Here is a 12,138-nt window from a genome sequence, read left to right on the forward strand (position 1 = left end):
CCGTGCTGCACTTCAGGAAGCGTAGTGGAGAACATGCCCCTGTCTACATCAATGGTAATGAAGTAAAAAGGGTCGAGAGCATTCAAGTTTTTAGGTGTGCAGATCACCTGTCCTGGTCCCCTCATGCCGACACTATAGTTAAGAAAGTTCACCATGACTCTACTTTCTCAGAAGACTAAGGAAATTTGGCATGTCAGCTACGACTCTCACCAACTTCTACAGATGCACCATAGAAAGCATTCTTTCTGGTTGTATCACAGCTTGGTATGGAGCCTGCTCTGCCCAAGACCGCAGGAAATTACAAAAGGTCGTGAATGTAGCCCAGTCCATCACGCAAACCAGCCTCCCATTCATTGACTCCATCTATAATTCCCGCTGCCTCAGAAAGGCAGCCAGCATAATTTAGGACCCAACGCATCCCGGACATACTCTCTTCCACCTTCTTCCGTCAGGAGAAAGATACCAAAGTTTGAGGTCACGTACCAACCGACTCAAGAACAGATTCTTCCCTGCTGCCGTCAGACTTTTGAATGGACCTACCTCGTTTTAAGTTGATCTTTTCTCTACACCTTCCTATAACTGTAACATTATATTCTGCAGTCTCTCCTTCCTTCCCTATGTACGGTATGCATTGTTTGCAGCATGCAAGAAACAATACTTTTCACTGTATACTAATACATGTGACAATAATAAATCAAATCAAATCAAATCTCACAAAGTTGACTTCTTACTTACAATACATATCTGCGCATTTTGCGATTTTTTTTTCAACAGCAGAGAAAAATTTAAAAGAGGAACATTTCCAATTTGGGTAGCATAGTAGCACAAGTGGATAGCTCTGTGGCTTCAGAGCGCCAGGGTCCCAGGTTCGATTCCCTGCTGGGTCACTGTCTGTGAGGAGTATGCACGTTCTCCTCGTGTGTGCGTGGGTTTCCTCTGGGTGATCCAGTTTCCTACCACAGTCCAATGACGTGCAGGTTAGGTGGATTGGCCATGCTAAATTGCCCTTAGTGTCCAAAAAGGTTAGGAGGGGTTGTGGGTTATGGGGATAGGGTGGAAGTGAGGGCTTAAGTGGGTTGGTGCAGACTCGATGGGCCGAATGGCCTCCTTCTGCACTGTATGTTCTATTTTCTATGTTCTATGACAAATATGTTTTTATCCTCTCTAATACTGTAATAGCCACATTTACTTTTTGTAGCACAGAAGATAGAGACTTTCTGTCCATTACACTGATTTTTATATTTTATTAACCTTTGGAAAAACTGATTAGCTTCTTTTTTATATACACATGTAGCACAAATACACATGCAATTCATTTGAAAATCCATTGTACATATTGATACTTGTGCCCTTCTTCCCATCAAACATACAAAAAGCAAAAGAATGTAATGTTTCAAGTCACTTTTACTGCCTTTGGACTTCCCAATATTTTTGGTAAAAGATGCACGTAGTGGTTTCTGTACATTACTAAAAATAGCTATTTGCTAGATTTTCCTGATATTTTAGTGATCATAAATCTACTTAAAAAAACTATATTTGCTGATATAGACCATCACAACTTTAAAAAAAAATGTAAATTTTGATACTGTAGATATTTTCAATGTTAATAATCTTAACCAGATTAATTTTGAATCTTTGAATTTAACATGATTAAATGAATAAATCTATTGAAGCAAAATTCAGCAAATGTGAGAAATGTTCTTTGGTGCTTGTTCCCAATGCAACCCATTTGTTATGTTCCTTTTCTCAAGGAAATATTGCGATATAGTTATGCTAACCGCGAGTACATTCAAATATTACAGTATGGTTATGTCAATCATGAATACATTCAAATGTTTAAACCATTTTCATAAAAAGAATTAAATAAATTGAATTTATTTCTTGAGAGCAGACAGCAGGTGTTCTAATTCTTCCTGAGTTTCTGGTTCCTGTAGAGGGAAAAGGAAAATATCCATAAGAATATTTAATCAATACTGCACTTTTAACTGCCATATTTTTATATAGCAATAATTATTTTTGTCACGCTCATATACAGGAAGATGTCTCGAATGCTTCTTCTTCAGCGGTCATGTTTTGCAACATGTCTCTCCAACTTTCATGGTCTTTGTTGACCAACATCTTAAGTGTTTCTGCCTCTTAAGCTGTTGGTGTTTTTCATCCTTGTCTCCCACTCGCTCTGCTCCCTTCAATTTTACCAGATATTCTAGTTTCTCTCTCCTTAGTGTGTGCCCAAGGAACTGCAGTTGTCCTGTGGTGATCATTTGCAAAAGTTTTTTTTTGTATGCCTGCTTTCCTCAAAACCTCTTCATCAGTTGTGTGTGTTGTTCAACTAATCCTCCTCATACGTCTCAGAAACCACACCTCTGTTGCCTGGAATTCATCTTCCATTGTTTTGCTTATACTCCAACGTCCACATTCATGTAGTAACGTTGACTGAATGTAACATTTGAGATATTTCAAAAGAGGTCTAACATTATTCTGATGTTTGTTTTGCAAGTGATATGCTTCTTGATATCTTGCTCATTTTTGCTGTCAGGTGTTATTAGGCTACCTAGATGAGAAAATGATTCTACTTGTTTTATTTCTAAGTGCTTCATATTGTTAAAAAGAAGTGGACATTTCAAAGGTGGAAAAAGGGAAAAAGAGAAGTGGGTGATCAGTGAGAGAGGAAGCATGCCAAGGAATCTAGTTGAATTGCAACTAGAGGAATGTTTGATTGAAACAGCAGCAATTACTTCGACAACATCGTCCAACCCCATGACCTCTACCATCTAGAAGGAAAAGGGCAGCAGATGCATGGGAATACCACCACCTGCAAGTTCTCCTCTAAGCCATGCACCACTTAGAACTATATCACCATTCCTTCACTGTCACGGTCAAAATCCTGGAACTCTCTTGCTGACAGCACTGTGGGTGTTCCCACAGCACATGGATTTCAGAGGCTCAAGAAGGTGGCTCACCAACATCTTCTCAAGGGAAATTAGGGAAGAGCAGCAACATTTCTGGCCTAGCCAGTGATGCCCAGGCACATTTTCTACATCGGGTTTATGAAGACAGTTGCAGGTGGAGAAAAGGAGCGTGTGGTTATCTTTACATTCCAGGATGATCCTGATCATGAATGAGTTCTGTGCACTTTCCTCCAAATCCTCACTCCAACAAAAAGTGCAAAGAGCTCACGGGTTTGTTTGTCATGGTTAACCAGCAAAGAAATCAGCATGTAAGATCTCAAAAGGAATGACACCCTGTTCCACAAGCCAATGCGTATAGAAATAGGAGGATAAAGAAGATTAATGTGTAGCTGGGGAGGTGGTAACATGTCATAACGGAATGAACTATAAATGGTCCTAAAAAAGTATTTTTTTTATGAATGAGTGCAACAAAAAGCTCAAGAGCTTCAGAAAAAGGAAAAAAATTAGGAAAAGCAAAGAAAAGATTGAGGAAGAAGGAAATGGATATTAGATTTGTTTTTCTTCTTTTCTGGAGATATTGACGCCTTGCTGGGGAATGATTCCACTGGTGTTGATCTACGTTTCACACACAAGTGCTCACTGCTTGTGTTAATTTGATTGCAGGTGCCAAACACAGGTGTGGATGTAACCCGTAAAGTATTTTTATTCAAAGCAGAAATGCCATCTTTGTAAGAATATCAGTTATACTGCCTATCCAGATATAAGCCAATGTTTCCATGATTCGATTAAACAGGCGCTCTCCGGTATTCCTCTAGAGCGCATTTGCAAAATAGCACATACTTTGAAACACCATCGACAATACTACACTTAACACATGGAAAGCGAGAGCAGAAAATTCGGAGTGATTCGAGACTAACATCACCGTTAACAACCATGCTGTCGTTTGCGCAAAGCAGTTCACTCCCAATAATTGCCAAAGAGATTTGAACAATAAAGCTTTGAATGCACTAACACTCGCTGGAAGCAAAATCTAACAATCTGCTAGTGTGCCAGTGACTACTTATTATAACTCTGTCAGAATATCCATATGATCTTTGACACAGGGAATGCTCAGGACACATTTGAAAGGATCAAAAAGGCAACAGATACATCAGCAATGAAAATGGCTTCATAGAAAGCAAAGCTGGGGAGGCCATTACAAACAACAATAAACAGTTGGCGAGATAGCTGGAGTATTATGATGTTGAGTTATTTTCTAGGGAGAACACTATACTGAGGAAGCTCTGAACACCATGAAAGCCTGCCCGTCATAGAAAAGCTGGATATCAAAAACACAGGGGTAATTCAGATAATTATAGACCGGTGAGCCTGACATCAATGGTAGGGAAGCTGCTGGAGAAGATATTGAGGGATAGGATCTATTCCCAATTGGAAAAAAATGGGCTTATCAGTGATAGGCAACATGGTTTTGTGCAGGGACGGTCATGTCTTACGAACTTAATAGAATTATTTGAGGAAGTGACAAAGTTGATTGATGAGGGAAGGGCTGTAGATGTCATATACATGGACTTCAGTAAGGCATTTGATAAGGTTCTCCATGGTAGGCTGATGGAGAAAGTGAAGTGTCATGGGGTCCAGGGTGTACTAACTAGATGGATAAAGAACTGGCTGGGCAACAGGAGACAGAGAGTAGTAGTGGAAGGGAGTTTCTCAAAATGGAGAACTGCGATCAGTGGTGTTCCACAGGGATCCGTGCTGGGACCACTGTTGTTTGTGATATACATAAATGATCTGGAGGAAGGTATAGGTGGTCTGATTAACAAGTTTTCAGATGACACTAAGATTGGTGGAGTAGCAGATAGTGAAGGGGACTGTCAGAGAATACAGCAGAATATAGATAGATTGGAGAGTTGGGCGGAGAAATGGCAGATGGAGTTCAATCCGGGCAAATGTGAGGTGATGCATTTTGGAAGATCCAATTCAAGAGCGAACTATATGGTAAATGGAAAAGCCCTGGGGAAAATTGATGTACAGAGAGGTCTGGGTGTTCAGGTCCATTGTACCCTGAAGGTGGCTGCGCAGGTCGATAGAGTGGTCAAGAAGGCATACGGCATGCTTTCCTTCATCGGAAGGGGTATTGAGTACAAGAGTTGGCAGGTCATGTTACAGTTGTATAAGACTTTGAAATACAGCGTACTGTGCTGGTCGCCACATTACCAAAAGGATGTGGATGCTTTGGAGAAGGTGCAGAGGAGGTTCACCAGGATGTTGCCTGGTAAGGAGGGCGCTAGCTATGAAGAGAGGTTGAGTAGATTAGGATTATTTTCATTAGAAAGACGGAGGTTGAGGGGGACCTCATTGAGGTCTACAAAATCATGAGGTACAGACAGGGTGGATAGCAAGAAGCTTTTTCCTCCAGAGTGGGGGACTCAATTACTAGGGGTCACGAGTTCAAGGTGAGAGGGGAGAAGTTTAAGGGAGATATGCGTGGAAAGTTTTTTACGCAGAGGGTGGTGGGTGCCTGGAACGCATTGCCGGCGGAGGTGGTAGAGGCGGGCACGATAGCGTCATTTAAGATTTATCTAGACAGATACATGAATGGGCAGGGAGCAGAGGGATACAGATCCTTAGAAAATAGGCGACAGATTTAGACAGAGGATCTGGATCGGCGCAGACTTGGAGGGCCGAAGGGCCTGCTCCTGTGCTGTAATTTTTCTTTGTTCTTTACAACAGAGAAGCTTATCAAAACTATAGACTTGTTTATATGGGAAAAGCTTCAGGTGCTGATGCTATACTGCCTGATCTCATCAAACGCAGGAAACTGAAACTCCTGCAGCATCTGAAAAGACCTCTCGGTTTCTGTTGGAGGGAGGGGGAGTGCCCATCTTTCACAGGATGCGAGTGTCACTGCCAAGCCCAGCCCATTGCTGAATTCCCTTGAGAAGGTGGTGGTGAACTCATGTAGTGTTGGTACTCCTACAGGATCAGAGTTCCAGGAATTTGACCCAGCGTCAGTGAAGGAACGATGATATAGTTCCAAGGCAGGATGATATGTGGCCTGGAGGGGAACTTACAGGCCATGGTGTACCCAGCACCTGCAGTCTTGCCTTTCGAGATGCTAGGGATCGCAGGTTTGAAAGGTGAATTGTCAAAGTGCATCTTGTAGGTGGCAAATATTGCTGTCAGTGTTAGTCGGTGGAGGAGACAGTGAATGTTTAAAGTGGAGGAGTCACTCCTTAAGAAAGGAGTCAGGAGGGCTAGAAGGGGTCACGAAAAGTCATTGACAAATAGGGTTAAGGAAAATCCCAAGGCTTTTTACACGTACATAAAAAGCAAGAGGGTAGCCAGGGAAAGGGTTGGCCCACTGAAGGATAGGCAAGGGAATCTATGTGTGGAGCCAGAGGAAATGGGCGAGGTACTAAATGAATACTTTATATCAGTATTCACCAAAGAGAAGGAATTGGTGGATGTTGAGTCTGGAGAAGGGTGTGTAGATAGCCTGGGTCACATTGAGATCCAAAAGGTGTTGAGTGTCTTGAAAAATATTAAGATAGATAAGTCCCCAGGGCCTGATGGGATCTACCCCAGAATACTGAAGGAGGCTAGAGAGGAAATTGCTGAGGCCTTGACAGAAATCTTTGGATCCTCACTGTCTTCAGGTGATGTCCCGGAGGACTGGAGAATAGCCAATGTTGTTCCTCCGTTTAAGAAGGGTAGCAAGAATAATCAAGGGAACTATAGGCCGGTGAGCCTTACGTCAGTGGTAGGGAAATTACTGGAGAGAATTCTTCCAGACAGGATCTACTCCCATTTGGAAGCAAATGGACATATTAGTGAGAGGCAGCATGGTTTTGTGAAGGGGAGATTGTGTCTCACTAACTTGATAGAGTTTTTCGAAGCGGTCAGAAAGATGATAGATGCAGGTAGGGCAGTGGATGTTGTCTATTAGGACTTCAGTAAGGCCTTTGACAAGGTCCCTCATGGTAGACTAGTGCAAAAGGTGAAGTCACACGGGATCAGGGGTTACATGCTGTACAATTCCCAGCCTCTGAACTGTTCCTGTAGCCACAGTATTTATATGGCTGGTCCAGTTCAGTTTCTGGTTAACAGAAACCTCAGGAAGTTGATAGTGAAGGATTCAGCAATGCTAATGGCATTGAATGTCAAGGGGAAATTGTTGGACTCTCAGCTGTTGGGGATGGTCATTGCCTGACACTTGCGTGGCGCAAATGTTATTTGCAATTTATCAGGCCAAGCCTGAATGTTGTTCAGGTCTTGCTGTCTTTCGTCATGAACTGCTTCATATATTAGGAGTCACAAATAGTGCTGAATATTATGCAAATATCTGGCTTTATGATGGAGGGAAAGTCATTCATGAAGCAGCTATGTTGATTGGCTGAGAAAATTATCCTGAGGAACTCCTGCAGTGATGTCCTGGGACTAAGATGGCTCAGTCCAACAACTATAATTATCTTATTTTGTGCAACTTAAGGCTCCAACCAGTAGAGATTTTTCCCCTTATTCCCCTTGACTCGTTTTTCTAGGACTCCTTGATGCCACACTTGCTCAAACGCTGCCTTAATGTCAAGGGCAATCACACTCATCTCACCTTGGAGTCCAGCTCTTTTGTCCATATTTGAACCAAGGCTATAATGCGCTCAGGAACCGAGTGGACCTGGTGGATCCCAAACTGAGTATCAGTGAGCAGATTATTGCTGAGTAAGTGACGCCTGATAGAATAGTCGACAACACCTTCCATCACTTTGCTGATGATCGAGAGTAGAGGGGCAGCAATTGGCCGGGTTGGATTTGTCCTGTTTTTGTGGATAGGACACATCTGGGCAATTTTTAACATTGCAGGGTAGATGCATATGATGTAGCTGAACTGGAACAGTTTGGCTAGGGGTTGGGCTAGTTCTAGAACACAAGTCTTCAGTACTATTGCCAGAATGTTGTCAGGGCTAATAGCCTTTACAGTATCCAGTGCATTCAGCGACTTCTTGATATCATGTGCAGTGCTGAGGACCTCCTAGTGCATCTTCCTGCACCTCACTGAACCAAGGTTGAAACCTCGGCTTTCTGGTAATGCTAAAGTGGGAGATATGCCGGACCATGTTACATATTGTGGTTGTATATAATTTTGCTGCTTCTGATGCTGATGGCCAACAGCACCTAATGGATACCCAGTTTAAGTTGCTAGATCTGTTTGAAATCTAACCCATTTAGCAGGATGGTAATGCCGCGGCACTCGATGGAGGGCGTCCTCATTATGAAGGCAGAATCTTGGTACCACGAGGACTGTATGGTAGTCATTCTTACCAATAACCTCGTGGACAGATGTATCAATGACATGTAGATTGGAGAGGGTGAGGTCAAGTAAGTTTTCCCTTTTGTCGGTTTCCTCACCACCTGCTGCAGATCCAGTTTAGCAGTTACATCCTTTAGGGCTTGTCCAGCTGTGGTGCTATCACAGAATCTATCGAACCACTCTTGGTGATGGTCACTGAAGTTCCCCATCAAGAGTACAACATGAAGGTATACTGATTCATCAGCTAAGGGGTACGGTACATGATAAGCCGCAAGAGGATTCCCATGTTTGACCTGATGCCGTGACACTTTATAGGTTCCAGCGTTGAAGATGAGATTTCCCTGGCAAACCCACTCGCAATTTATACCACTGTGTTTTTCACCTCTGGTGAGTTGAAGTGGTGAATTTATGCTGCTGGACTGCCTGCCGAAGCTGCTCAACGTGATCTTTTCTTTCCATGACAACATGATAGGCAAGGTCAACTATGACGGTGAATTCTCTGAGATCCACAATTGGGCAAGGGTTGTGTTCTGGCACGGACACTCTTTGCTGCTGTTGTATGTCTTCTTGTTATTCACAGAGGATGTCTACTTACATACCAGAAATGTCAGAAAGCTGTTAAGCCTTACATGCCTGAGAACCAAGAGAAAGGTGCGACAAGTCCTCATCAGGGAGTGCAGTTCCCTGGTAATGGCACACTAACATTCCATGTTGAGGAACACCTGTACTGACAAATGGATAGACTCTCTCACATCTGGCAGCATGAGGAAAACAAGTGTCACAGTCTAGGATGTTGCTATACCATCATCCATCAGCACCGACAATTGGCTGCTGGAGGTTGGTAACAGCTTCACATATCTAGGCTCCACAATCACCAGTAACCTCTCACTTGATGCTGAAATTAACACATGCATCCAAAAACCTGCAGCTCTCATTACCAAGCTGAACAAGAGAACATGGAACAATAGCAACTTGACTGAGAACACTGAACTGAGAGTCTGTCAAGCCTGTGTCCTCAGTGCACTCCTCTGCAGTGGTGAGAGTTGAACAAAATATATTAGGCAACAAATAAAAATAGTTTTCATCCTTCGCTACCTCAGACATATCCTCGGCATTTCTTGGCAGGCCATGGTCACAATTTATAGGTCCTGGAGCATGCTAATTTCATCAGCATGTACTCAGATTTCCGCTACACAGGCCCGGCTGTGTTCATCGGATGGATGACGGCTGTATACCCAAAGACCTTCTGTACATTGAATTGGCCACTGGGTCACAATCCCCTAGACTTCCAACCTCTGATACAAGGACATTGGCAAAGGGGATATGAAGATGGCAGACATCAACACTGACAGCTGGTAGACAGCTCGTGATGGCTAGGACCTCTGGAGGCTGACTGATTGGAAGAATATCAAAAGAGGCGATGAGAAACAAAAATGTCAGCTGAAGGTAAAGAGAAAATAGAAACATAGAAAATAGGAGCCATTCGGCCCTTCAAGCCTGCTCTGCCACTCATTATAATCATGGCTGACCATCCAACTCAGTAGAACCTGTCCCCCCTTTCCCCCCATATTCTTTGATCTCTTAAGCCCCAAGAGCTATATCTAATTCCTTCTTTAAAACATATCGCCGGGATTCGCCAATCCTGCGGGCAAGTTCTGACACCAGGGTGAAAAGTGGCACGAGCCACTCCGGCGTCAATGGGCCTCACCTGACAGCTATCCACCCCTTCCCGGGGGGCTAGTACGGCGCCGGTGTGGTCTCCGCTGCTCCGGCGCCTGAAAGCAGGCGCGCCACGGCCGGCGCGAGTTCGCGTAGATGCGTGGGTTCCCGTCTCCACACCGGCCCCCGGGCAATATGGCGGAGCCCTACAGGGGCCCGGCGCGGAGGAACATTGGCTGAGGAACACCTCAGTCCTAAATGGTTTATCCCATGTCCTCAGACTGTGACCCCTGATTCTGGACTCCACCGCCATCGGGAACATCCTTCCTACATCTACCCTGTCTTGTCCTGTTGGACTTTTATAGACTTCCATGAGATCCCGCTCCCTCATTCTTCTAAACTCCAGTGAATATTATCCTAACTGACTCAATCTCTCCTCATATGTCAGTCCCACCATCTCAGGAATCAATCTGGTAAACCTTCGCTGCACTCCCTCTATAGCAAGAACATCCTTCCTCAGATAAGGACACCAGAACTGCACACAATCCTCCATGTGTGGCCTCACCAATGCCCGATACACTTGCAGTCAAACATCCCTATTCTTATACTCAAATCTTCTCGCTATGAAGGCCAACGTACCATCTGCCACACCAGCATGCTTGCTTTCAGCGATTGGTGTACAAGGACACCCAGGTCTCATTGTATCATAATAATAATAATCTTTAATTGTCACAAGTAGGCTTACATTAACACTGCACTGAAGTTACTGTAAAAATCCCCTAGTCGCCATGCTCCCGCGCCTGTTCGGGCACACTGAGGGAGAATTCAGAATGTCCAAATCACCTGTATAATAATCTTTATTGTCACCAGTAGGCTTACATTAACACTACAATGAAGTTACTGTGAAAATCCCCTCGTCGCCACATTCCAGCGCCTGTTTGGATACACAGAGGGGGAACTCAGAATATCCAAATTACCTAACAACATGTCTTTCGGGACTTGTGGGAGGAAACTGGAGCACCCGGAGGAAACCCACGCGGACATGGGGAGAACGGGCAGACTCCGTACAGACAGTGACTCAAGCTGGGAATCGAGCCTGGGACCCTGGCGCTGTGAAGCAACAGTGTTAACCACTGTGCTACCGTGCCACCCATCATATTTCCCTCTCTCAATCTGTAGCCATTCAGATAATAATCTGTCTTCCTGTTTTTGCTGCCAAAGTTGATAATCTTGGGTTTATCCATATTATACTGTCTCTGCCATGCATTTGCCCGCTCACTCAACTTGTCGAAATCACACTGAAGCATCTCTGCATCCTCCTCACAGCGCACTCTCCCACCCAGCTTCGTGTCATTTGCAAATAGAGGCCAAGGAACCATGTATCTTCTCAGCCCACTAACTGTTTTTGCAGCAAATGCTGCAGAGACTCCCAAATCAGAGTGGGATTTCTGAGCCACACCAGGCAATGCATAATACAAAATACACCATCATGGTGCAAACCATCATCTTATGAAACAAAAGACTGCCACAGGAGGCAGGTAATGATGTGGCCAAGCCAGATCTTGTTCCTTACTATACATACAGTTATTCCATTATCATCAGATGATGAATCTTGGAGATTTCCCCCTTCCCATCACAAGGTTATTGAAACCAATTGTAATACCATTCATGCCATCGATCTCAGCCCAGAGAGGGGTAAGAGTCAGCTATTCACAGGAGAAATTCATTGAATCACTGGGGAAGTGCTCGTAAACAATGTTAACCACAGATTAAATCCTAGCTGGAGAACACAGACATGTTTGTTTTTTCCAATCAAGGGGCAATTTAGCGTGGCCAATCCACCTACCCTGCACATCTTTGGGTTGTGGGGGCGAAACCCACGCAAACATGGGGAGAATGTGAAAACTCCACACAGACAGTGACCCAGAGCCGGGATCGAACCTGGGACCTCGGCGCCGTGAGGCAGCAATGCTAACCACTGCGCCACCGTGCTGCCCCCGAGAACACAGACATGTTAACAGATAGGTAGTTTTCATGTTCTTCATAATGTTTCATAGTTTATATATATATCTATATGAAGAACAGAAATTGATGCTCTCAACTGCATGACATTTAAGGATGGCAGTTAAATACCTCTGCATTGTTGGGAAAGGATGCTGCCATGTCACACCACATTTGTGCATTATTGGGTTGTCCAAGTTCTCTGTAGCACTAAAGGTAAAATAAAACAATTTTCAGAAATGGACCTTAAAACCATGTTTA

The 12,138-nt window shown here is 43.9% G+C and overlaps 1 protein-coding gene across 1 annotated transcript in view; it reads right to left on the reverse strand.

The window, feature by feature from the left end:
* Positions 1–1,214: 1,214 nt before the first annotated feature.
* Positions 1,215–12,138, reverse strand: part of rmdn2 (regulator of microtubule dynamics 2) — a 244,687-nt gene continuing 233,763 nt past the window's right edge. Inside the window, exons 9-10 of the mRNA XM_072500117.1 lie at positions 12,010–12,087; positions 1,215–1,928 (exon numbers count right to left, since the gene is read on the reverse strand). Coding sequence (XP_072356218.1) covers positions 1,875–1,928; positions 12,010–12,087 — 132 coding nt within the window. The 3' untranslated portion in view covers positions 1,215–1,874. The remainder of the gene's footprint in view (positions 1,929–12,009; positions 12,088–12,138) is intronic.

The sequence above is a fragment of the Scyliorhinus torazame genome, chromosome 4, assembly GCF_047496885.1.
Source record: "Scyliorhinus torazame isolate Kashiwa2021f chromosome 4, sScyTor2.1, whole genome shotgun sequence".
Taxonomy (NCBI): domain Eukaryota; kingdom Metazoa; phylum Chordata; class Chondrichthyes; order Carcharhiniformes; family Scyliorhinidae; genus Scyliorhinus; species Scyliorhinus torazame.